This window comes from Lampetra planeri, chromosome 12 (assembly GCF_965212315.1).
Source record: "Lampetra planeri chromosome 12, kcLamPlan1.2.h2, whole genome shotgun sequence".
NCBI classification, from domain to species: Eukaryota; Metazoa; Chordata; class Hyperoartia; order Petromyzontiformes; family Petromyzontidae; genus Lampetra; species Lampetra planeri.
This window is the reverse complement of record NC_136118.1, coordinates 7,960,106-7,987,852: the sequence shown is the minus strand read 5'-3', so window position 1 is coordinate 7,987,852 and position 27,747 is coordinate 7,960,106. Positions and strand designations below refer to the sequence as shown.

At 49.9% G+C, this 27,747-nt stretch overlaps 1 protein-coding gene and 1 long non-coding RNA gene across 2 annotated transcripts in view; one reads left to right on the top strand and one right to left on the bottom strand.

Annotated features, from left to right (window-relative positions):
- Window positions 1–413: 413 nt before the first annotated feature.
- On the bottom strand, window positions 414–6,775 carry LOC144721828 (uncharacterized). The gene is made up of 3 exons (XR_013585982.1): window positions 6,544–6,775; window positions 2,251–2,456; window positions 414–556 (listed from the first exon to the last, which is right to left on the bottom strand). It is a non-coding gene; the product is annotated as an uncharacterized LOC144721828 (long non-coding RNA).
- An 11,460-nt stretch (window positions 6,776–18,235) lies between these two features.
- Window positions 18,236–27,747, top strand: part of LOC144721827 (ventral anterior homeobox 1b-like) — a 40,941-nt gene continuing 31,429 nt past the window's right edge. Inside the window, exon 1 of the mRNA XM_078599749.1 lies at window positions 18,236–18,479. Coding sequence (XP_078455875.1) covers window positions 18,236–18,479 — 244 coding nt within the window. The remainder of the gene's footprint in view (window positions 18,480–27,747) is intronic.

Sequence of the window (27,747 nt, the reverse complement as noted above, 5' to 3'; positions counted from 1 at the left end):
TTTCTACGTCGCTATACTGCAGCTCAGCTTTCTATTGATGGACTGTCTATTCACACGCGGTTCATATATTAATATATATCAATACCGGTCCGCATACATTTGTAATAATGCGAACGTCATGAATTGGTCTCGATAGACTTTCCAAAGCGCAAATTGTGGAAATGAAATGACGGTTGGCCTTTCTCTCTGTATGCACACCACACTGGGTCTCTTGCAATTGCACCCAATTTAAAAGGCAAGACCTTCGCTCTCAGAACCGTAACGACCTTCGGGGATGTATTCATTCATTTACCCGTGGGTGGAGATGGTTTTTTGTTGTTGTTGTTTTTTTTTCGCATTAACATTTGAATATAGGTCAATGTCAAACGAGGAGCACAAGAAATGCAGAAAGCATACGTATATATATATTTTTTTAATGCAGTCATTTGAGCACAAGGGTGATTGCGTGATGCCTGGAGGTATCTTCCTTGGCTGTGGATGTTTGGGCTGAGCGAGAGAGTGACGACGAGGCCGAGGTTTGCGCGAGTAATTCTCAGCCCCCCCGACTCAACGGTGCCTGGGAGCAGTGGGACATAATTGCGTGGTTGGCATAGTCCCTGGTGCAATAAATATACGGCGGCGAAATGTTAACTACCTCGCCTGGTGTATATATATAGGAGACCATGGGTTCGATGCCGACTCTGACACCTGTATATTTGGAGTTTGCATGTTCTCTCTCTCCCCGTGATCGCGTGGATTTTTATCCGGGTCCTCCGGTTTTTCCCTCCACATTTAGAAACATGCGCTTAGAGTATTTCCACGTGATAAGCCACTTCGTTGAGCTATCATTTGTGGCCAGGATGCTTCTGAAAGAGAGCTAATATAGCTCAGTGGGTTTTACCCGGTTGACTTTACCGAAAGAACCAAAGAGTGCAGTCACGAAAGCTCCAAATCAAAAAGTTTAATAGTTTAAAAACGGGACCACCCTGATCCAATTTCCTCCCCTCTTTGCAACCCGTCCCATGGGCCCCTCTGACCCTTGAGTCCCCGCCGGTGCAGTTGCACTGCCTGTGCACTCGTTAGCCCAGGATCCCAATCTCTTTGTGATATGACAAGGCGAGCTTACATGGCGACGACACCAGCTTTCTGTGGACCTGATCCTATTGAATTGGCCAAGGGAATCGCCGGAACTTCGTACACTTACATGCACGTGGAGATGGAGCAATTAAAGTAGCCTCTGTGCGGGCGCTAGATGACATGTCACACATAATCACAGCACCAGCGTGGGGAGGTCTGTATCCAATAGTGGATAGACCATGGCTGCAAATTACAATCATGATGATGATGCAGTGCACAGACTTATCTCTTGCTCTTTGTTCTATCCGGAGCAATGTCTGGTGGTGTGAGTGTCGGAGTGGACGGTGGGGTGAGTGTTGGAATTGAGAAACTTGATAGATGGTCTAAAACAATGCGGCACCACTGCGTGTGCTGTGAATGTGCGTGATCCGCGCGCGTTCTTCACTCGCAGAGATGGTCTCTGCCGAGGCAGCACCGGAATGAGACGTGTGGGTGGGTTAGTAATTCGCCGGAATTGTTAGGCATGTTCGAAAGATAGGAAAAGCATGGCAAGACAGGATAAGCCATGGGGACATCTGGAAGAGAACACCATTGCGGGTGTATTGTTTGTCAAAATAACGAGGCAAAAACGGCTGCGCAGGGTGGAACGTGTGTGTAGGATGGTGGAGGGTCGATGGTTCACACTAACATTGGAGTGGTCTCCACGAGTCCAGCAACAAAGGGGAAGAGCTGAAAGCAGATGGTGGCAGACTGCCAGGGCAGATCGTGGAGGTTGCGTGCCTGTACTGCGTGCTGAGGCAGCTCCCCTGTTGTCTGGAGGAGGGTGGACAAATGCTGGCGGCGAGGTGTGGTGACGTTGACGGCTTCGGCCAATAATGACCTCTTGACCTTTATCCTTGAAATACGGATGTGCCTCCGTGTCTACACGTGTTCACCTCTTTCAAAACTAAGCTAGTTTTATTCTAGCAGCTAAGGCCCACTGAGCTGTATAGATTTTTTTCCAGAAGCAGCCACAAATGACAGCTCAATGAAGTGGCTTATCACGTAGAGATTTAGAGCAGACAAATACTCTTACGGTCCAAGTGTCTATGTCACTAGTCTGCAACAGATTAAAGAGTCGTATATATTTTTTTAGAAGCAGTAGCAATATCCAATAACTATTATCGCGTCTCAAGCGTTTTGCGTGGGTCTCACGTTCACATGGCGGTGGTCGTGATTTCCCATGCACTCCGCGTGCGTGAGATGCGAGAGTTGTTCAGCGTTGTTCCCTTTCGCTTCACAAGTGAGAGCAGGTGTGCAGGAGCTCTGCTGAGACTCGTGCTCACAGGGAGGTGCACTTGTGACTTCCAGGAGGTTTTTTAGCGGTTCTGAGAGCAGATGTCTCGTCTCTGTGTCACGTTCTGTTCAGAAGGGGTGGGGGGGATAGTGGAGGGGGGGGGGGGACATTGGGGAGTGGGGGGGGATAGAGAGTCAGAGACACGCGGTGATCCAAACAGCGACTGAGACAGTGGAGACTATCGCAGACAAACAGAGAGAGATAGAGTGACAAATGTGCATACAAATACAAGGAGAGTGAACCTGACCAAGGAGTGAACCCGGCTGTGTTAAGGGGACGCGTGGTGGTGCAGTTCCCATCTCAGCAGCCTCCAAGTAACGGCCCTGCTCTCAGCTACAGTCAGAGTTGCCGTAACGGTTTCCGACTTCATTCAAGTAATCACTCCGCGGTGTATCTAGAACGTAAGACGGCAGGAGCCTTGTGTGATTTGTCCGTGAGCTGAGTCGCGAATGTCATGTTCACGTAAAACGGAAGTTATCTGAATTGCCTGCGCGTGAACGAACTTATCATTTGACTGCGTGCGTGCGTGCGGCAAGAGTATGAGTCAAACTGGGGCTGTGAATGATCATGAATTACTTGTGCCTACTGAACAGCTGATAATCTCGTGGGTGTTTATGTAGTCGATACTGCTGTGGGTTGCGTTGAAAAGAGAATGCAACCTACAAATACATTAGGTTAAAAAACAGTTTTTCAATGAAATTTGAATGTAAAGGTTTTGCTAGCGCCTGCTCCTCTGTTTATGAACAATTTTAATCTCTCCTATGACCCATCTTCCAATGAACCACGGATCTTACGGGTGATGAAATTGTATCAATCACTTTGCGAAATATTCGTAGCTTGCTTAGCTGTGTAAAAAGAAGCATTTTCCATTGGGATGTCCTCCATGTTGTCATTCATGCTATCATTATCAGGTGGTTCATGTTTCAGCTCTTCAAATGCATGCACTTGATTAAAATCATTTTGCAACTGATGATGCTGTTGCCGTTGAATTACCATGTGAGTGTTGGACATCTTCAACAATTCTTCTTTGGCAATAAATGCTGCCTTAGCTGTTTCAAAGCCCTCAAGATGTTAGTGTTCATTCCTGAAAGAAGACAATTGTGCTAGCAAGCTGTCGTAGTAGTTCTCTGGATCAGATGAGGATTTAAAGTAGGGAACTCTAACAAAAGCCGGACGAGTCCTAATTCGCATTTTGCCGTTATCTTGCAGTGTAATCAATTGAATGTTGATCTGTGCAGTCGGTTATTGATAAGCATCAGCATTTCCGTCATCCTGATCAACTTGATCTGCCCTCTTTGTATAATGGGGCTCGAAAAGCATGGCAAACTATCAGGGACATGTTGTTAAAGTCGTAGTTGGGGTGCTTATGTTGTAATGTAGTAACTCCACGGGAGACGACTTCACGGGTAACACACTCTTTATTTTATCAAACTTGGTTACAGGTGACTAACACCTACTTTGTATCTCGGGTGACAAACACCCACTTCGCTACTTGGCGACTAACGCCCACTGAGTTACTCGGATGACCAACATCCACTTAGTACTCGGGTGACAAACACCCACTTAGCTACTTGGCGACTAACGCCCACTGAGTTACTCGGATGACCAACATCCACTTAGTACTCGGGTGACAAACACCCACTTAGCTACTTGGCGACTAACGCCCACTGAGCTACTCGGATGACCAACATCCTCTTAGTTACTTGGCGACTAACGCCACTGAGCTACTCGGATGACCAACATCCACTTAGTACTCGGGTGACAAACACCCACTTAGCTACTTGGCGACTAACGCCCACTGAGCTACTCGGATGACCAACATCCACTTAGCTACTCGGCGACTAACGCCACTGAGCTACTCGGATGACCAACATCCACTTAGCTACTCGGCGACTAACGCCACTGAGCTACTCGGCTTCACTAGGTCTTCAGCTCCGTCTTCGGGTCTTCAACTGGGTAACTCTCCCCGAGTGCTCTCGCGCGTCCCCCTTTATACCCCACCTGCGGACGTTGCTGCGAGCACCCACTTATTCGACCAATCGCCGGGTGCTGGCTACGATCCTCTTTTCCCACATCTCATCGTGCCTCACCACTCACTCCGCGCCGCCTCGTCCTCTGTCACTCCCGGCGCGCGCGTCCACACCACGCCCACAACGCGTGCCCAACCCCGCACCCCGCGCCGCCCCGTGATCCATCACTGTCACAGTCGGCGCACGTCAATACCACCACTACACTTAAGTGGTCGCTTTTCGTAACGATGAAAGATGATGGAACAAAATCCAGACGCCTCGTCATCCAAGATAAATGCAAGAACTTTGTAGCGCTGCTTAGATTTGCGGCTGTAAAAAACACATTTTTAATTAACTTTCTCCGTTTTAAGGTGGCACAATCGATAAACAGAATCACAAGCATACACTTGGCATTGATTCCGCATCGACATGCAAATTTTAATTGCTTTTGAGATACATCTCCTTCTTCTCGGCGAATTTGGTTGCTCGCATATTATAGACTTGAATTATTTTCTGATGGCTCGTTCTGGGAGATATACTTTACAATGTAGAAAGTGGATCCACAAGGTTGGATATACACGTTGGCCTTCCAGAGCTTCAACATATTAGCATTGTATTTCAACACGTAGGCTTTTGCGACCAATATCATCCATAATATAGTTTTTTTTGGTTAGATCGCGTAAATATAAATGTGTCGTTAACTCCGTGATAAACCTTACTAATTGTCTGTGTCGGGTGGTGGTGGGTTTAACGACACATTTATATTTACGCGATCTAATCCAAAAACCATAATTATGGAGTATTGTATTTGTTGACAAATTCCTCATCTTTGCGCCGTTTCAATGTGCAAATCCTACCACCGTTTCTGATGAATTCATCGGATGAGTGAGCTTCAATTGTAGCCAAATCAGAAGCTTTGCGTGGGAAGTTGAATCCGCAAGATGTTGAAAAGTTATTGTTGCATGTGTGAGTATGACGATGAATTTGTAAGGTGTCCACTAACTGCTTAATTACTGTATCCAATTGAATTTCACATCTAATCAGTTCACCGATCCTATTGATGCCCTGTTCGGTGTCAAAATCAGGAGTTTTCTTGACCCAAATGACCATGTGAAGATGGAGAGAAACTCAATTCTGGAACTCAATTCACCAACAGTAGTCAATATTTCCTCCAATGTAATGTAGGAAATGAATGCATTCAATCAGATCATCAAATGGTGACTGCCGACAATTGGATAATTATTGACCAAATATTGAATCTCATTATTGTTAGGTTCATCAGATGCCTTTCTTTGTTCCCATCAGCTTTCAGCAGCGCCTTGATCATGTCTATCCACTGCAGATAATTGCAGCTCAAGTTGATGAAGTAGTGAGGTGGCCCCAAGCAGTGAATTTGAGCAATCAGGTTATTGAGGGCCCTGCTCCAATAAGCACCAGATCCGTAGAAGTTTTTCACATGTAAATCCTTTCGATTTAAAGCTTTCGTGACTGCAGGGATTCATCTTCTTGGTTCTTTCGGTAAAGTCACGTAGAAGGGAAGTAATAAAATGCTGTTGTACTATATGTCTATGCTGCCCGCCTTTAGCAATTCGCACTGACCAGCCGGAGGTGAAGTATGGTCAAACGGCCTCCACAACCAGCGCGGAGTGTGGAGGCCCCCATGCGGCAGTCGCATGACAAAAGGTCTCTATGCTCTCTACGGGCATTGTGCAGCACCCATCTCCACCAGTGGCAATTCCTCATTCCTATGACAGGGGCCATCTTTAACAACCACTGACGACTGTGCCTGTGGAACCTATTGTATGAGCCTGTAGAGATGACAATGATAGCGTGGGTATGTCAACCGTTGCTGTTAGAGTCTAGTGAAATAACATTTAGAACAAGGCGATACGTTTCGCGCGTTAAATTGTCGTTTTTGCGATCATTAGGTATTGAAGTGTATGGAAGACGGCAAGGCACAACATGGACTGCAATGCTTTAACAATGCACAAGTGTAGATATCGCGGCAGCGTATTCAACGTGCACAGAGTTGGCACTTTAATTTAAAATATTTATATCAACACTCATAATTTGAACATTCTGCCAATTAAAATAGGGATAACATTAGGACATGTAATTCAAAATTATGAGCACGGCTCTCACCTGCTCGCTCAACGTCAGCATAACCATGCTGCCCTCAGCGTGTCGCAACGGGCGTCACAAAGTAAATGATGATGCAATGTATGACGATTATAATTATGTAAGTATGTTAAGAATAGCAATAGTAGTAATTATTCTTAATAATGTAATTGGTGATCTCACGCCAAGGAAGAGGGCAGCACATTGGCCGCTCCGGCGCCATGACGAGCGGCGCTGTAAGCGCGCCTTGCATTGGTCATAGGCTGCCCAACAACAGCCACTCTGATTGGACAAAGTATTTCCCCTCGTAGATGGGCGTGACCATTTGTGACTGGGGATAAAAAAGGGGGGGGGGGCGATCGCGGTGGAATGTATGAGTATCGATTACAATATTTAAATAAAAACACGAAGATTCGCAAGATTGGCGGGACCTGGACCATCATATTTGACAGGTGCTATTCTACTTTACCGAGTGTTGACATCCCCAGCGTTTAACAGTACTGCCTTTTTTGTAGGGAAAATGTCAAAACTGGGTGGTTTTTAACTTTTGCCGACAAAACTGGATCCCAAATGTCAAAACTGGGTGGTCTTGGAAAACGACAGGCAAAACAGGGTGGTGCTTTTTGATATGACAAAACTGGGTGATGTTCAATGTGGACAAATGTCAAAACTGGGTGAAGAAGGTGTACGATTTAATGTATCATTTTGTACACGTTTAGGTCCTTGCGTTATTCATCCATATGTCGCCACAGATTTAGAGCGTTCCAAATGATGTTTCTCGTGGCTCATGTTTCATACCTTGCACCACAAACTTCCCGTTTGCATACTGGCACAGTGTGCCAGCTCGCTACTACAGTAACACTTACTTGCCATATGTATACTGGCACAGTGTGCCAGCTTGCAACTACAGTAACACTTTCAGCTCGCGAACATACACGAACTTGCCATTTGTATACTGGTACAGTGTGCCAGCTTGCATGCTACACCTACTACAGTAGAACAACGGTAGATAGTGTTTGCGTCGAGAAGTATGGTGCTGCACACTTAGAACAAAACATGTTTGTTACATATATATAACTACTTCGACGGGCAAGAGCGCTTGTTGTGGCCCTTGGCGCGACAGAAGGAGCACCGCGTGAGGCCCAATGGGCCACCTTCGCCACGGTTGCGAATCCGACGCTTCTTTGGGCGGCCAGCCTTCTTCTGGCGAGGAGGTGGCATCATGGTGTTGTCGCGTTGCAGCTCCTCGGCAATGGGCAGCTCGATACCGGCAACCGAGGTCCATGTCGTGTTGATGGCAGAGACTTGGTAACACACCGCACATGCGTCGTAGAGCTCGGGCATCCGCCCAAACGCCATGAGGGCACGAATGTAGTGCCGACACGGCAAGCCCATCTGCTTCATGTACCCGCACGTGCACGACCGAGAGCTGAGATCGACTCGGCGCTTGGCAGAGGTGTAGGCGTCTGGATCCTTGACGTATGCACCCGTCGAGGTACTCTCGTAGACCTTGTACCTCGGGGCCAACGCCTGCTGAGCGTCGATGAGTCCTTGAGCGTACGGCGTAATGACACGCCCTTGAGCGGCCCACTTCTCGGCGTCGCTGCGGTGGGCAAAGGCCGTCGTCATCATGTCTTCCATGTGGTGCATGAGGAAGTGGAAGGGGTCCATCTCGCGAGCCGGCAGGGCCTCGCTGTTCGTGGACTCCACAAAGTTCGTCGTGCGCCAGCCGTACAATGGCGTCGTGTGCAGGTGCGGGTAGAGCGCCCACGTGTGGGGGTCGATCTTGTTGTAGTACGTGGCCGCCGCAGGCAGAGCTACGCCCAAGCAGCCCAAGGAGCTGCGGAACGCGGCCTCGGAGGCGCACCCTTGGGCATCGTAGATGATGCCTTGGAGGTCGGGCGTGAACGCGGAGCCGATGTTGTCCACGCCGTTGCAGATCAAATGCCGCGTGCAGTGGATGAGCATGAGGTCCTTCCAGTCGGAGGCTAGGATGCCCGTGCCACGATCGCAGAAGACCGGCGTGCCGTCGAGCTCGATGTCGTTGGTCGTGCAGCAGTTGAGAAACCAGTCGTAGGCCGCTGCCGTCTCGAACGGCACCAGCGCCACGGCGAGAAGGACGTTGCGGTTGTTGCCGTCGCGTCCAACGAGGACGAGCATGGTTCCATTGTAGGCGCGCGCCTTCATGTGCGACCCGTCGATGCCGACGACGCGTTGAAGACTTGGCTGCAACGAGCGTGCGATCGGGTTGCAGATGAACGCACCCCAGAAGATGCCCGCGTCTTCTCGCACACTGCAGGTCGTCGCGTTGAGCTTTCCGAACGTCTCCACCAGCGAGTTGATGAACTCGAAGCCTGCATGGGCCGCACTCTCGTTCGCCGCGATGCACGTGTCCTTGGCGCGGTACATCATCCGGGTCGGGACAATGACGCGAGCAACGTCGGCGACCTGGGCAATGACAGTCGGTGCGGAGGTACGGGGGTTGGCGCGAAAGGCCGAACGGGCTGTCGTGTTCGCCTCCACTTGGCGCTGCGTGATCTTGGTAGTGCCCGTGCAGCCGTGGTGATCCGTGCACAGCGCTGAGACGCGGAAGCCGCGTCGTTCCCCCGTGAGCTTCGTCAGCTTCACCTTGAAGGAACAAGGTGTTGAACTAGAGCAGACGATGGCAACGTGCCGTCCGCCGCTTCGCTTGAGGTCAAGGACCGCGCGCTTGCCTTGTTGCAAAGCAAAGTCTTGGATGCCGTGGATGGCCTCGCGGCGCGTGGTAAAAGTCTTCTTGGGGTGGAGGGTTGCCATTCGAATGTGAGCAAGGTGGCAGTGCGCCCGCCTGGTCGCAAGCCCGCCCCGAGCTCACTTCCGAGTCCGAGCCGTAGCTTGAAATGTTGGTCGTTGGGGTGCTGGCACACTGTGCCAGCGTACAAATATCAAGTGTGTGTAGTTATATGGTGCTGGCACACTGTGCCAGCATACTAATACCACGTGTTTAGATGAATGGGGTGCTGGCACAGTGTGCCAGTATACAAATACCAAGTGTTTGGATGAATGGGGTGCTGGCACACTGTGCTAGTATACAATTATCAAGTGTATTTGACAAATGTCAAAACTGGGTGCACCCTGAGTGTCCAAAACTCAAGTTTTTGGCCACCCAGAGTGCACCCAGTTTTGACATTTGGGATCCAGTTTTGTCGGCAAAAGTTAAAAACCACCCAGTTTTGACATTTTCCCCTTTTTTGTATTTGGATTGTCAGCCAACACCGGTTACAACCCGAAGTCGAGGTACAGTGATTGTTCTCTTTTAGTCCCGCCCACCACCCCCCCAACGCGTTCCATTCACTGGCTACCACATTCAGATAAGCCCCTCCCCCCTTAAGTTGTATTTAAGAGCTTGTCTCTTGGAATTTTGCCTCACTTGATACAGTAAATTTTAGCTGTGACGGTCCCACCTGATGACGGAGACTTGTGTTGCCTCCGAAGCGTCGTGATTTATTATTTTATTTCTATTATTATTTATATTATTTTTATTATTTAGGTTTATTATTTATTTTTACCTACGTGACTTTACCGAAAAAAACCCTAAGAGTATGGGACCTGGACCATTTAAAAAAAAAAAATCTTGAATTGTCACGCGAGACGAGTGTGTGTATAAAAAAAATCACCTCATTAGGCTTCTTAGATCCGAAGATATTAAGCGTCAAAGATTTGAAAGACTATAAACAGACAACTGGACAAGTTCAATCAAATATGTAACCCCCCCCCCACCATCTCTTATCTTGTAGCTACACTCCTGATCCATTGTGTCCTGCGAAGTCGGACACGGCGGTTGAAGCATCGTTTAGCGAGGCCTTCCTAGATACATAAGTTGCACTATTGATGTTATTGTGACAAACAACGAATCTTCAAACTCGTGATGCCGATGCTGCTGATGGTGATAATAATACGATCAGCCCAAGACGCACGGCTTGTAGATGTATTTGGCTTTTGTGTGACCTCATCTTTGAAGTGACCTATTGATGGACGAAAGAGCACGCAGCCTCCCCAGTGTAGACGCGAAACACAAGTGTGTTAGCGAGCACCTATTAAGGTCAACACGGCACACGAGGGGGTGGTGAAGCCAGCTACCCCGAAGGGGGGGGGGGGGGAGTGGTCTTTGTCTCTCCAACGCTTAATTAATCACTCAACACCTTGTCAACGTCGAAGAGGCCCATGCTATGCTCAGATGCCACTTGCTACTGATGTTCACGGCTTAGCAATGGAATCTGGCATTTAATTGTTTTTTTTTATAACAAAGCCGTTCCGCCACTAAGTGTTCGGTGATGTTACGACAGCACTTGTGCCATTCTAGGTGCACCTTGAGACCACGTGACGTGTCGAAGGCTCGCTGCTGATAGGTCACTGGACAGAGCCAGGTACCGTTGGATGATTGGCTGAGATGACTCGCAGATGCATCACCTGTGCTCCCCTCCATCACACACAAAGATCCCCCATGTAGCCTACGCAGACTGTTGGGGCAAGTGCTGTGTTAGCAAGTACATATGAAGGTCAGCACGGCACACCGGGAGTGGGTGGCCAACTTCGCGCAAGGCCGCCTTTGTCACCCTAGTGGTGAGGTTTACACACCACACAAGATACATCTTTTACTGGTAGGAACCCACTGGTTCCACCAGCCCACAGGGGATTATTGTGTCCGTCCGTCGTGCAGGGAGGGGCTGGGTGGGGAGGGAGAGGCTGGGTGGGGAGGGGAGGGTGGGGAGGGGCTGGGTGGGGAAGGTGGGGAGGGGCTGGGTGGGGAAGGTGGGGCTGGGTGGGGGATGGGAGGGGTGGGGCTAGGTGGTGAGGAGCTGGTCACCCCGTGGTGCCCTTATAAAACTCAACGTTTAACCTACTCACGCCGGCTTGTGCCCGCCCTCACAGTCGGGCATATTTGCGGAATACACCACGCCGCCGTTGACCCTGGCCATTGACCGAGCAACCCAACGTTCCTACCAGCTCCCTTCGCAGGAATGTGTTTTTAAAGGCTGAGTCGACATACGGGATGCTCCAGAACAGGTTCAGATAATCCTCACTGGCGTTGGCCGTGAGCGGGAATTAAATTCGGGCAGCCGGGTCCATAGAGCAGCGTGCTAACCGCTACACCACCGCTCCCTAACCACATATATACAGACACACACAGACATACACACAGACTAGCATACAATACATATTGTTACACGCTGCTTTTAAAAGCAGCGATCATATCGGTATGTGTCAATAGCCAAAGCATTGTGGACCTTCTAATGTTAACAATGTTAGCAATTTCGAATTGCTAACACCCCGGTATCCCTAGCCTCATGCATGCAGCGGCACCCCTTTTAGATAAATGCTGTGAGTGGTCGAGGGGGGAGGGGTGAGCGTTGGGGTCTCGGCTAAAGCCAACAGCTCCTGCGATTGAGACGAAGAGATTTCGGAGGCTGTCACACAGCTTTAATAAATAATCATTTCAACTTGTAAAGAGCACAGTGTTCGCTCGCCCTCGAAGAGGTATAACGAACGACCCAGAGCTGCGAGGAGTCACAGACAAGCAGGGAAGGCAGCCACGTGGTGATTTGGCGACAACGATTGCCCCAAGCTCTGCAGTCCTATCTATATATTAATGTCTGATCGGCCAATTCACGGGTGTTCACATGTGAGACCTTTAAACCTGAGCACCCAGAGGATGGAACAGGTGGAGTCCACATTTTGCTGTACAGCATTCTCCTCGCAAGCCAGGGTATGGCACCTCCTCGCCACCCACGGGAAGGGAGTTTCACAACCTCAGTGCGATCCACTACCCCTCGCTGCTACATTACAGGCGTGTATAGTCACCACCTCCCGGCTATCCTTCAAGTTACATTTGAATCATTCACACACGAAAAGTCGCACTTTCCGACACGCTCCGCAATGATATTTGCTCGCCAGGTGACAGTCAAATATTTTGGAATGTTATTTTCGGTGCGGTCAAATGTAATCCTGCTGAGACCATCAGCTCCACACACTTGAGACTCCGGTTTAAGGAAGGACATCTGCAACGGAGATGCGAACTCAGGAACTCAGCGGTGTCGGCTCAGGTGCCCTGGCCTCTGAGCTACTCAGCCACCTCCGATTATCTCGCCTTTTTCCCTTCATATCTTCAGCCAATTCCAACGTCTTTTTTCTCTCTCCCAACGTCCTGTAAATAATTGTATCAGGAACGTGGATTACAACACGTCCTATTGTGCACACTTTGATTCGTTCATTTACGTAACAGGCGCAAGCGATTGAAACAAATAATTTTTTTTTAATGCGTTCTGCGTATTTCAAATTTATAACGATTGGAGGGACGTCGACCCTGACAATGTCAGATGCACAAACGCTCAAATTTGTCCAAACAAGCACGGAGAGAGAGGAGAGATGCGTGCTCGGAATTCCCGCTGAGAGATGGGAAGAGGTGCGCGCGGATCAAGGGATAAACGCAAATCAGAGACGTCGTGTTTTACCGTCAAGGAATGTCGACGCAGTGGAGGCCCGGACCTGGTTAAGATATTCTCCACTGATGTTGGCCGTGAGTGGAAATCGTCATCGGAATGCCAGGTTCGCAGCGCGGAAGCGCTCGCCACACACTCCCCCAGACAAAGATCCCCTCATCTAACATACCTTAACAGACTGTTGGGGCAAGTGCTGCTAGCGAGCAACACCTTTGAAGGCCGGCACGGCACACGAAGAAGGCGGTTTGCCAACACGGCGAGCTCTACAGGATGATGATGGCCCAATGGACGAGACGAGTGATGGATTGGCTGCCAATGGGGCGAACACAGCGGAGAAGTCGAAGGGGTAAGGCAGATGGGATCGGCTCGCGCGCAGGAGCGAGATGAATTGCGGCATCGCGGCACCGTGAGGGATGACGACGGCGTGGAGAAGCCTTCATCGAGCGGTGGATAGAACGCGGTGCTGCCGATTACGCTTGCTGATGCGTTGCTTAACATGCGTCAGCCACATGTTAGAATGTGTTTCTACACTGCCCTCTGCTGCCCGTAACGTAGCCCAGCAGCAGCCTTACACACCTGGTTTATCTTCGGTGGTGGCCCATCCAAATAAACTCTTTGGGTCTTTCGGTAGTCACGTAGAAAGACCCAAAGAGTATGAATTCCTGCAGTCACGAAAGCTTTCCAGGCGTAAATCCGCTTAGCTTCTGAGATGTGACGAGATCGGGCGAATGTTGAGTGATTGGGAGGCACCTACGGAATGTTGATCGACCAGCGTGGGCGTAAGCAAAGCCGGAGGCTGCTCATGAGACAATGAATATCGAAACCAGTGCAGAATTTTGCTTCTATTGATCCAAATGCTGATGAAAAAGTGCACTCCCAGAAGACTGTTCAGCCGATGGGGATGTGCAAAAAAGTTGTAAAGAAATTATGTATTTATTTGGAGAAATAATGTTTGGAAGGAGGCATCGTTCTGTTTGAGTATTTATTTTTTATGAGTTCGAGGGTTTCATTTGGGGCTGAAGCGTCTCGCTCGGCTCCTATGCTGATGTCCACAGAGCACCGTGCGTGCCTTCATGTAGCGAATGACATCCGAGTGGACGCGCGCACACGGGGACGTAAAGATGGAGAAGACCGCGTCAATCTGCCACTGTGGCACCTCCTTAGTTGCGGGAAGGATTTTGGTGTTTATCTTTGGAGGAACGTTTGCGTAGCGTGCAATCGGCGCGGATGCACGACACGTTTCGGTCTCGCCTTGCGCGTGATGGCAGCGGTATGTTCAGGAGACAAATGCCCAATGTCGAGTTCTGCCAGTCACGACGAGAGGGCTTCAGAAGAGAGTTCGTGTTGTGTTGCTATTTCGTCATTGAAGGGACGCAGACTGCAGTGGTTAATATATTGCCCATTGGCTTACATTGCCCGTAGACTAACACTGCCCGTAGACTAACATTGACCAGAGGCTAGTCTTATTCTTGCGGATAGCAACAATATATTCAGGAGCTAAATGCCAATGTGGAGCTCTGCTCGCCACAACGAGAGGGCTTTAGGAGGGAGTGTGGTTCTGCTGTTCCTCCAACACTAAAGGATCAAAGACCACAGTGCTATGGGAACCTCATTTGCCAGTAAAAATATGATAATTGGTTTTTTACCCTTCTATCTGGCAACAAAACTGACACCTTCCTTTTTACAAGGAGTCATGTTTGCATAGACCGCAATACCTGCAGTCATAATACAAACAAAAGACATAACTCTGATAATGTGCACTGTCCTGTCTTTTGTTTGTATTATGACTGCAGGTATTGCGGTCTATGCAAACATGACTCCTTGTAAAAGGTGTCAGTTTTGTTGCCAGATAGAAGGGTAAAAAACCAATTATCAAAGACCACAGTGGTTTACTCTATTGTTGTTCATATCGATGCGATATGGAATGGAAGTTGTTGATTCGAATCCAGATGACGTCGTACGAACGATACAATTAACAACACAAATGATAGTCAGCGGTGCTTTACATTTTCCTGGGCAAAAATTGGGCGACATTTATTGCCTAATCCTGGCGAGCTGGCTGAAAAATAACTTAATAAATGAACAATATCATGCACGAGGTGGGTTGTAAAGTACATTTAAGACTAAGTTATCACGACACACAACACTAGAAGTGACAGTGGATTGGGGAGACCATCTATTATCCGGCAGCGGATTGACCGTGACTAATGATGACGAGGATGAGCATGTGTATGAATTTTTATTCAAAGCTCGTTAGGTGATGGTGAGTTGTGTGAGTGTTGTAAAAAAAGCGAATACGCTAATAATGTTCTGGTATAGAGCTTAGATTCAACACAATCATAACTAGAAAAAAATACAATTTATTTTTTATTGGGCCATCCAAATATGACTTGCCGGTGAGTTAAATTTGTTTACTGCAAGGGCAGTGAGCCCGGAGAAAAAAGACATCGTTGAAGCATTGTTCTTGACACTGCAACGCATACAATCTGAGTCATCGATGAATCAAATATTTGGTGGAAACAAAATATTGAATATATTTTATGAGCAACGAGTCGAATTTAACAGCGGCATGATGTACACGTGTACGTGTGTGATGTTGTACATGTGTGAAGTTACGTCTAATGATGATGATGATTGTGATACTATTTGTGCGGAGCGGTAGTGCAGCGGTTTGCGCGTTGTGGTTCCATCCCGGCGTCCCGAGTTCAATTCCCGCTCACGGCCAACACCGGTGACGATAAAGCGATAGAGTGGGTGAAGGAGTGATAGCAAGAGAGCAATAAAGAGTGGTGGTGAGAAAGAGAGAGTGATAGTGAGAGCGTGAGTAAGAGTGAAAGTGTGATAGTAATAGGGTGGGTCAGTAAAGTGAGGGAGTGAAAGAGTGAGAGTGGGAGAAAGAGAGGGCGAGTGAGAGAGATAGCGAGATCGTGAGATCGTGTGGGGGAGAGCGAAGGCAAGTTGGAGAGTGAGTGAGAGCGAACGAGAAAGTTACGGAATGATAGTGAGTGAGAGTTACTTGGAAGATAGAGTGAGTGAGACAGGACGACAGTGAGTGGGGGCTAGCGTGAGAGAGAGAGACAGAGTGCGATGAGTGTGTGAGAGAGCGTGTGAGATAGAGAGTGTGTGAGAGAGTGTCAGAGAGAGAGAGAGGGGAGCTTTTGTGTCGAGAGGACGAACTTTGGGCTGTGTCCCGCGTTCTGACTGACAGATCGCCGGCCGGGCAGCGGGTCCGCGGGGTGTGACGCCTGTCACTCAACCTCGCCTCGACACGTGACCTTTCCCCCCCTCCCAGCTCCCTCCGGCACCATTCATCTCTGCCCAAGAGCCACACGCGGAGGGGCCTCGGGGCCCCGTAATAACCCAATTAGGTAATGGTCGTTCACTCACGAAACCCGCCCCCGCAAAGACCGCAGCACAAAGAAGAGAGCCGCGTGGCTCCCGCACCCGACGAGGAGTCGGGAATACGAGCGACTCGAGCGAGAGCGGAGCGAGTCTCGTCGAGTTTATGTCGCTCTCGCATCGTCCCCCACTCACTCACTCGTCGAGGCACTCTTCACTCGGTCTGCGTCTCTCTCTCTCTCTCGCCGGGGTTACCGGCAGAACCAGGGAGGCTCAAACTGCACGCCTCGCACTCGCACCCGCCACGCTCGCTTGAATTGGCGCATTGTCCGACCCTCTCAATGGTCTTATAGGGGGGGGATGATTGTCCGATCGGCGGAAAGAAAGGGGCGATGTTCTGACAATGGAATAACTGGCCCGAAACTCGCCCCTCCTTCCCTTGTGCGATCGCCTTAAACGCATTCATTGTTTTTTTTTGAGTGGCCAAAGTCTATAAATAATTAAATAACGGCGATTTTGCCGACGTCCCCCAATTTTTTTGTCTCGTGCGCCACTTTTGTAATGTTTATATAGGTGCCTCTTGAGAAAAAAAAAGTCTGACATGAAGAAAGGGTCATTGCCCGAAACGTCGCATATTGTGCATAAGATATGCATCTTAGTGCAGTGTCATTCACGGATGTGTTGAGTTTTAGGTGGCGGCGGCGGGGGGCGGCGTGTCTCGTGGTTTCCATCCACGCGCGGCCGTGGAGTTGTCGCACTCGGAGACCTTCTGGCGGTGGTTGTGGTTGTGAAAGAGACGCGCACGCTGGCGAACTCTGCGAGTGAGTCGATCTCGCTGCGCGGTGCACGCCTCCACGTCTACCTGCCCCTGCTGCTGCCGCTGGTGCTGCCCGGGCCTCTCCTCCACACACGCCGAGTTGCTATTGGGGGGGGAAACGGCGGGGGGAGGTGGAATTGCGGGAAGCGGAGCTCCCTTCGCGCGCGTAAGACAAAAAAGAAGCAGAAAGCGCCTTGAAATATTCGCCTCTATTTCCGATCTATAGTTTGTCACGCGGAGCGGACGCGCGCGTCGTGGGGGGTAGGGGGATGGGTGGAGGTGGGGGGGGGCAGTGTTTGGGAGAGTGGGGGGGGGTCCAGTCGGTGTGGGGACGGGTGGTGTAGTGGAGGGGGGGGGGGGCTCGGGTAGGGAAGAGAGGGAGGGAGAAGGGCGGGATACTGCCTTGGCGCTAGGCGCTTGCTCTCGCAGAGTTGGCCTATTATTCAGTCAATCAAAAGGCGGATGATCATAGGAGCCGGCATCATCGCCGCTCGCACTCCTCCTGACCGCGCACAGCGGCCGCGCCGAGGCCTCATCGCTCGCTACCGTTGCCGCGCCGCGTGTGCAGCAGTAGCAGCAGAAGCCCCTGCAGGGTTTGCCCGCCGTGCCCCCGACCGCATCGCACGCCAGTGCTGTGCTGAGCGCGGTGTCGACCACGCTTCGGGGCCCGGCGAAGATTCCAAATTACCGCTCTCTCTCGCCGCTTTCTCTCTCTCCCTCTCACTTCTCGGCAGCGCCGGACCGCTCGCGCTGTGTCTGCCCTCTGTTTTCCATCACGACTAAACCCCCGCTCTCAGCTCTCTCTCTCTCGCTCTTTAATTTATCCGCCTCTCTCATTCTCACTCTCTCGCTCGCTCTCTCCGCCAACTCTGCCCGCTCACGCTTGCCCGCGCGCTCTCCCTCTCTCTCTCGCTCTCTTTGTCACACGCGCGCGCGCACGCACAGCCCTCGTTATCTCCGTGTCTCGGGCTCTGCCTGCGATTTGGCTCACGGACCCGCGGGGAACTCGGCTCAATCTCATCGCGGCGAGCGAATCGGCGGGCCCATGCCCCGTGAGTGAGGGGCGCCTGCGCGGTGGGACATGGAAGACGAAAGCGCCAAGGGGCAGGGACAACAGCAACATCACCAGCAGCAGCAGCAGCAACATCAGCATCAGCAACATCATCATCATCAGCAGCAGCAGGGTCGGTCGAGCACTGCAGCGAAAGCAAGGCGAGAGGAGGCGGGATCCTCACCCGACCTGCCGCCTTCTGGCCAGGACTGCGCCAAGGACGGGTCTTCGGATCCCACCGGTCCCGACTACTGCCGCAGGATCCTTGTGCGAGGTACGGGGTTGGTTGTGGTGGTTGTGGTGGTGGTAGGGGGTGGGAGGGGGGATAATGGGGGGGGGGGGGGTGACTTCGCCTGGGCATCAACGCGTTCCCTCCAGCACTTTAGTCGAATCTCAAGTTCAAACTGCAGCGTCTATTCATTCATTTCACACACACACACGTACACGCTCGCACAGCAGCTGACGTGCGCCGCTAAGTGGCGGTGACGTCGTCGCGGCGCTTGTGCCAGGCTAGGTGCACCTTGAGGCCCTCACGTGACATTTGGATGTATCGCTGTTGACAGGGTCACGGGACAGAGCCATGTTGACTGACTCACTGACAGGCGCACCACCTGGGCTCCCCACTGCGATACTACAAAGACAAAGATCCCCCGTATAGCCTTGACAGATTGTTGAGGCTGTTAGCGAGCACCTATGAATGCCGGCACGGCAAACGATGAGTGGGGGGGGGAGGGATATCCAACACCACGCCCGGCTACTTTTGTCTTCCCAGTGGCGATGTTTACGCACCGCACCGGCTACTCATTTGAGGCCGAGTCCACCCAGGGGGGGGGGGGCCGGGACCGGTTGAGATAATCGTCACTGATGTTGGCCGGAGCAGGGATCGAACTTGGATGGCCATGTTCGCGGCGCAGCGCCGTCACGGCAACCCACCGTACGACGAGATGAGACAAAGATCCCCCGTATAGCTCTTAATATATTGTTGGGAAAAGAGCTGTTGGCGAGCACCAATTAGATCCGGCGCGGCACAAAGACACACACAGACGTATTCGTAATGCGTTATTTTACGCGTTTTAAATACATTTTAAGAATAATTTGAAATGTCTTAAGAAGCAAAACTGTTCGAGAAGAAGCTTTCGCTTAGCTCGGGGGTTTTGGATTTTTTCTCCCGTTGTTAGAAACTTGGCAGCAGGTTGTTCTGAACGCGTACACGTGTTCATTTGTTGTGATTGTTACGTGTGTATGTTTAGGTTTGTAGGTGTGTTTAGGTATGCTTGTGTGTGTGTCGGGGTGTATGTTTTTGTCTGTAGGTGTGTGTATGTTATGTGTAGTAGTTGTATGTTGTGTATTTGTGTGTTTTGTGTAGTATGCAAATTGTAGGTGTGTGTTTACGTGTATATATGTGTAGTGTAATATCTTTGTACGCTTGCGTGCATATTCACGTTTATACGCCTACGTGGATATGCGTGTGCATGTGTACGGCCTTAATATGCGCTCGCTAACAATATTTTAAACTGAAGTCTATGAATGTTAAAGCGGGGATCTCTAAATATATAAAGGCATTGTCAACAGCACCCTAAGCCGTGTATTGTTGTTGTTAATTGTATTTGTGCACAACTGCTAACGCAGCAGTGTGTTCGTGTTCCATTATGCCTATCACCGCTGCACGTGGATATGTTGTTGTGTACATGCTGCTGGATACACCCACGTGCGTATATCCGTGTATACAAGACAAATATCTCACGACCATAACATGTTCTATTTGGGCAAGTGCTGTTCGCGAGCAACCTATAAAGGTCGGCACTGCACACGAGGGGGTGGGTGGCCAACACCACGCCCGGCCGCCTTTGTCTCCCCAGTGGCGATGTTTACACATCGCACCAGGTACTCATTTGATGTTGAGTCGACCTAGGGGAGGCCCAGGACCGGTTCAGATAATCGTCACTGGTGTTGGCCGTGAGCGGGAATCGAACCCGGGTCGCCAGGTTCGTAGCGCAGCGCGCTAACCGCTACACACACACGCACATTTACGCGTGTATGAACCAGGCCAGCGCCGAATCATTGTCTCTGAGAGCTGCATGGAAGAAGCGCCATGTTGATCGGCGCTCAGCCAAGTTCGGTCACGGGGGGCGGTGTGGGAGGGAGGGAGGGGCGCGCGGTATTTATCGATTCAAATTTAAGCCGACGAAATGCAACCATTTTTTTTTATCGCGGCGTATTCCACACTCGCCTACCGACAAGACGACGCTACGGGCCGATCGACCGAACGTGACCCAATCACGAAGATCGCGCGGGACGAACGATCATTGCAACGCGCAGTCGAACGCGTCCATTCACAGACGCGCACGTACGGAAGACGCACACCACTCGCCTCTCACACACCACACGTAGATCACACACCACTCGCCTCTCACACATCACACGCGGATCACACACCACTCGCCTTTCACACATCACACATAGATCACACACCACTCGCCTCTCACACATCACACGTAGATCACACACCACCCGCCTCTCACACATCACACGTAGATCACACACCACCCGCCTCTCACACATCAAACGTAGATCACACACACACCACCCGCCTCTCACACATCACACGTAGATCGCACACACACCACTCGCCTCTCACACATCACACGTAGATCACACACCACTCGCCTCTCACACATCACACGTAGATCACACACCACTCGCCTTTCACACATCACACGTAGATCACACACCACTCGCCTCTCACACATCACACGTAGATCACACACCACTCGCCTCTCACACATCACACGTAGATCACACACCACCCGCCTCTCACACATCACAAGTAGATCACACACACACCACTCGCCTCTCACACATCACACGTAGATCGCACACACACCACCCGCCTCTCACACATCACACGTAGATCACACACACACCACCCGCCTCTCACACATCACACGTAGATCACACACCACCCGCCTCTCACACATCACACGTAGATCACACACACACCACCCGCCTCTCACACATCACACGTAGATCACACACACACCACTCGCCTCTCACACATCACACGTAGATCACACCCACACTACTCGCCTCTCACACATCACACGTAGATCGCACACACACCACCCGCCTCTCACACATCACACGTAGATCACACACACACCACCCGCCTCTCACACATCACACGTAGATCACACACCACCCGCCTCTCACACATCACACGTAGATCACACACACACCACCCGCCTCTCACACATCACACGTAGATCACACACACACCACTCGCCTCTCACACATCACACGTAGATCACACACCACCCGCCTCTCACACATCACACGTAGATCACACACACACCACCCGCCTCTCACACATCACACGTAGATCACACACACACCACTCGCCTCTCACACACCACTCGCCTCTCACACATCACACGTATATCACACACCACTCGCCTCTCACACATCACACGTAGATCGCACACCACTCGCCTCTCATACACCACGCAGACATACACGCCTCGCCTTGTTAAGTCATCGTGACACTAATTTTGTTCTCGTAAAATTACGTGAATATCGAGTACAGTACGGTAATACAGGATTATTATTTTTATGATTATGGTCGGGGAGTACCTTCGCATTGCAGTGGTAGTGCCTTACGCCGATAATCCAAGCCAGCCGAAGTTATCAGCGCTCCTCAACATATCGAGCGAGAATGATGAAGCCCTCAATACAAGCATCATGTCTCCCCGTACCGCCCTACTTGCATCGCGTAAATAGGGTTAGTGACGGCCCTACTCGGTGGCTGGAGTCGCTGTTGTATCGTTGGTGTTAATCGCCGCTGTTGTTTTGTAGCCGTGCTACCATTTTACGCCTTCGCGAGGATGAGAATAATAACTCGTCGTCGACAGCGGACGACAGCGCTTGCGACGGTGTGTGTGTGTGTGCGTGCGTGGCGAGGGTAGGCCAACTCCGATTTCTCAGGGCTCTGTGCTAGAGGGTAGAATGATGATGATGTTGATGATCAATCGCACAGCAGCAGCATGGTTTAAGTGCTGGGCCCTCCTCCTACTCCTCCTCTCTCGAGCCGGGCCGCGTGAGTGACGCGGGCCCCGCGCGCGCGGACAAAGCCCACGCGCCCGCGTGATTGACGCCCGTGAAAGAACCCGGCAGTTGTTTGCAAATCATTAGCAGTAATTATGAACTCGATCCACTCTCCCTCCTTCTCTCTCCTCTCTCTCTCTCACACTCACTTTTGTTTTCTTCTTTTTCGTCCAGCATTTATTTGTTTGTAGGGAAATAAGAAAAGGGGCTCCCACGCATAATTCTTTGCTGCCGTATTGTGACAGCCGAGGCCCTGCCGAGATGTAGAACGAGGGAGCGGAGCGAGCGAGTTTTGAGTGTCCGTCTGTCGCTGCTTACAGACGAGTTGATGCGCCTGATCGTGTGAGTCGCTCGTCGCAGCATGGACGTAGCCCGCTCACTTGATTACGTTATAGCCCAAAACTACATCGGCTTAATTCGCAATTCGTTTTTCAGTTCGTTTATTTACTTTTTGTTATAAACGTAAGATTTTTTTTTTGGGGGGGGAGGGTATTTCCATTATTTTGTCATCTCTGTAGGTCCATGCGATGATTCGAAATCGAGCTTGGCTGAACGCATAGATGTCGACACGCGTAGAGTGCAGCACAAACACAGCGCGCCTCTTGCAAATCAAACTTTGTACGTGTACCACCGTGACCTGAAATAGACTGACATAAACTCCCGCGCTGTGCTAACTAAAGTATACCACGACGTACTCATCCGCGTCCGTAATACGTGAACGGGACAAGAGATTTGAAACATCGCGACGAAATAAAACAAAAAATAGTTCCGGCAATGTCTGTTTATTTCAACACCGTTTCGTTCCTTTGATACCGCATTGGGCAATGACCGCATAGGCGCCACTGTGCTACGAAGGCCACTTCCCGAAACGTCGCGTACTAAACGAGCGTTTCCTTGCAGGGCAGGCGGTGTTTATTGACGAGTCTGTTGCCTTTTGTTTTGTTTGCTCCAAGTGCCAGTTGTAGTTACCGTCACCTGCGCAGAGGATACCTAACCCGCACCGAACGCACTCGTCTCACTCGAAGAGCGTGCGTCGCCGCGTCGATGCGCATGCTCGTCCCGAGATCGCAGCGGATTAAGCGATGGTTGGGGGATACGTGGCGACGTCGCACCAAACGTCAACTGCGTGAAACGCGTGATTAATTGTTCAGATCTAGTTGACTCGCCACGCAGGCAAGTTCAGTTGGCTGCTTATGTTTTTTTTTCCTTTATGCGAATCCTAACCGTTGGCAATTTTATTCGGACGTGCGAATTCGTAATGTGCGCAAACATTGCCAATGTACTGGAGGTGAACATTTGCCATGCTTCCGTGAAGATTGGAAGAGCGCGCTAGATGGCAAGAAATTTTAGAAGGTTATTTTACAAACTATTTTACCACCGCACAATTACAGGTGCGTGCGCTCTCATCATGCTGCTTGAAGTGTAATTATATCGGTTTGGTGAAAATTAATTTAACGATAGTACGTGTGTATTTATTATGTTGTTGTTTTACCCGAAAAAATATGTTGTAATTAAAATTATCACACGTACAAGGATATATTAATAAGTAACTATCTAATCAGTTTCTCCGTAATGTGCATGTATAACATCATACGCGTTCACATTTTCGGTGGGGGTGAAAATGTTTTATTATCACGCATACATACAACATACGTAAAATATAAATGCGTGTGTGTATACGCGCATACCAGATCTAAAACAATAATTCTAACATTGTGATATAATACTTTCATCTCCGTATCCCCATGTGTTTAATTGTTTCCATTTTTTCGAATTAAATAATTTTTAACGACACAACGTACTATTTGCATTGATGAATGTATTCCGGATATTAATTTTCATATTTCACAATTGAGACTCAAATAATGAAGTATAAATTAATTTATTTCACAATTCATATTTATACTAATATACACACGAATTATCGTATCGATAATTATTTACAGACATTACTCATAACATATGAATTGAATAGTCATGTACGCGTATATTACTACCAGCAAACATTCGCCTTTGCTGATTAAAAAGAATATATTTCCCTTGATAGGTGCTTGTTTATAATAACTAGAACAATACTCACCCCTTACCACGCGTCTTGTAAACTACACACACACACGTACGTATTTACTCCGGTAGCAAGTAAGACAATAAAATATTAGCTCGAAATCGTATATTTGGGAGTGCATCTTTACCCCGGTGCCGACAGCGGGCACATTCGTCAATCGCGATACGCGCGTCACTTGTTATAGGCGGTGAGATTGTTTTAATGTTATACATATATTATGCTAACTTGATTTAGCAGCGAACTCTATATTATATCTTTGCATTGCGAAAGTGACGTGGGTACGGTTAAGGTGCACCTGAACGTTTTATCGACAAATAATGTTTGACAAAAAATGAATATCACAATTGATGATGCCCTTAACTTTTCACAGTATCGTAATAAAACTCGGAGAGAGGATTGTCACGAATATATTTATATCAGCTGTAATGTATTAACATCGCTGAATAGAGAGATGTCGATATATTGAATGATGAGCTGTAATTAATATCAAAATCGACGGACATTAATGAATTGTATTTGTAGCATAGAGGCGCGTTTGTTGATATAATTCTTACACGCAGTTCTCCAAACTTTTTTACCGCTACGGGCATTTGCGAATGCACATTTCTCGTACGCTACATGTGTGCGCTTACGAGTATCGTATACCAAGGTATGTATTGCATCATCAGCAGCGGGTAGGGAAGGATGCAGCAGTAGCCATGGTCAATCCACTGCTGGATGAAGGCCTCCCCAAGTATAGTCGCTGCCACCACCTATTACGATCCTTCACGATAATAATCGTGTTTGTTTGCTACCATACTCTTTGGTTTTTCGGTAAAGTCACGTAGGTAAAAAAAAGAAAATAAATTAAATCACGACGTTTCGGAGGCAACACAAGCTTCCGTCTTCAGGTGGAACCGTCACAGCAAAATTGCTGTATCAAGTGAGATACAGTAATTTTACCGAAAAGATCAAAGAGTATGAACCCTTGCAGTCACGAAAGCTTCAAATCTAGAATGTTTACTATACATTAATTGACGTGCGAATTGACCTGCACGCGTGAATGTATTGTATTTGTACACGCACACAAAGGTCCCCCCTATAGCCATAACAGGCTCTTGGGGCAAGTGCTGTTAGCGAGCACCTATGAAGGTCAACACGGCACACGAGGGGGTGGGTGGCCGGCACCACACCCGGCGGCCTTTGTCATCCTCGTGATATTGTTTACACATCTCACCAAGTAATCACGTGAGGCCGATTCGTAGTTTCAGGACCGGTTCGGATATTTATCAATGATTTTTGATGCTAGCCGTGTCGCGGGAAACGAACTCGGGTCTTGTGATTCGTTGCGCTGTGCGCTAACCACTACACGTGCACACTGCACACACGCACACACTAATATACGCGTGTGAATAATCACGTTTGTTTTTTCACGCTTGTTTATTGATATGGCGCTGTAAAATTCTCGAGTTACACGGGATTGTCTTTGCCAAAGCAACACCGATGGCCTTCCACATCACACGGTCGCCCCGTCCTCCCATCCTAACGCACGTGTTTGTTACAGTCTATATAACACGTGCATAGCATGTGCCACAATCCGTATGCATCGCCCATGTGCACGAATGTACTTGTATACACAAACACACGCACACAGATTCATTTATTTATTTAATCGCAAACGATAATCCGGAAGTTTGCCCCAGACAGCTCCTAATGAAAATGAAGCCGTCTATACAAAACGTAGGTCCTACAAATACGTACGCCTTATGTAGCGTAATATTCGCTCGCACATGTGCGAGGAACCTATGCAATGCGGCATGTGAATGTATTTATGCATTGTCTATACGTTGTACGCGTACGAATAAAGAATCTGTAGCCCGCGCACATGTAGTATACATTACTTTTGTCAATCTACTGCTGGATGAGGTCGTGTGGGTTATTAGACCACACTTCACCCAGGTCAGTGTACGGTGTATAGTGAATGCACGCGGAGCAGACGTGGGAGCATATACGTACGGTACAACAATGGATGTTTTTGCCGTACTACCCTGTACTCCCCAACATGTAGAGTGGCCGCAGCCTAGAGCACATTTGTGTACGTGTTAGTCCTCCACACACGCACGATCCAGGCTCAACTAGGCTTAGCTTCCGAGAGCGGCTGCGATCGGGCGAATTCCGGCCGATTTAGTCATAGGTAACGTGTGCGTTATCATCATCAGCCCCATGTTCAATCCACTGCTGGATGAAGGCCTCCACAAGTCGCCGGAGTTCTTCACGAATCCTGCGATGCAACATTCCACCTGGCACCAGCGCACGGACTGAATTAATCGTTCCATCTCCCCGACGGTTGGAGGACGTCCTCTCGGACACGTTCCGTTCGTGCGTAATATGCGTGTAATTATAAACCAACGCAATGCGTCCGTGAATAGAAGCGTGTGTGTTAGATGTGTTGTATTATAGCGTATAGCACTTGGTTCTACGGCATGTTTCGGCCCTATATGTCCACATTGTGCCAATATATCTCGTGCACAACATGTGCAGTACAGAGTGACTCTCTCTCTCTATGTGTGTGTGTGTGGGCACAATGTGTATGCCACCTCCGATGAGTGCACGGGAACGCGACCCATATACTGCACATCCCTCCTTACGGAACACGCACTGTACGCGCTCGCCCCGTGTGCATGCGGAGGCCCCCTACACTCACTCCCAGCCGTCGCGCGAGACGGAAATGGGGGGGAGGTGGTGGGTGGGAGTTGCGGGGGGAAGCAAGGGAGGGAGGGGAGGTGGGGGAGGGCCACGCCGCCACATCCTATCGGGAGGCGCGCTCATTAGCGAGCCCTGACCTGGTTTGAGAGCCCCAGGGAAGGGGAGGGGGCAATCTCGCTGGGGAGGTCATCCCTGGGTCAGCCGGGCGCTCCAGGTGCCGCACAAAAGACCGCGGAGGGCCGCTGCTACCGCCTGCACTTCTACTGGTTCTCCTGCCCGCCTGCCGAGCCTCACTGGCCGCGCGCCGGCGTACCCAGCCCGCCTGCCCATTTTCCCGTTTACTATCGAGCCCTCCAGCCCGTTTGCTTGCCATTCCTGCCCGTCTGCCCGCTCGCTAGCCCGTCCCTCTCCGAGCGAACGGTGAAAACCACGCGCCTGCCCACTTAACACGCCTTCCTGCGCGATTCTAGCCTGCCTGTTTACTCGCATTGCTGGCGAGTCAACCTCCTTGCCCGCGTGCTAGCCCGCACGCCATCTAACTCGCCTGAACACGTGCAAAAGACGGACAGCATGGGTGGACAGCGGCGACATGGCCAAAAGCAATTCATTCAGGGGGCCCCAGAATTGACCCAGCCAGGCGGTGGATGGTCCCGGTGTGCGTGGTCTGCATCTGCCTTGCAGCTCCAGTTGG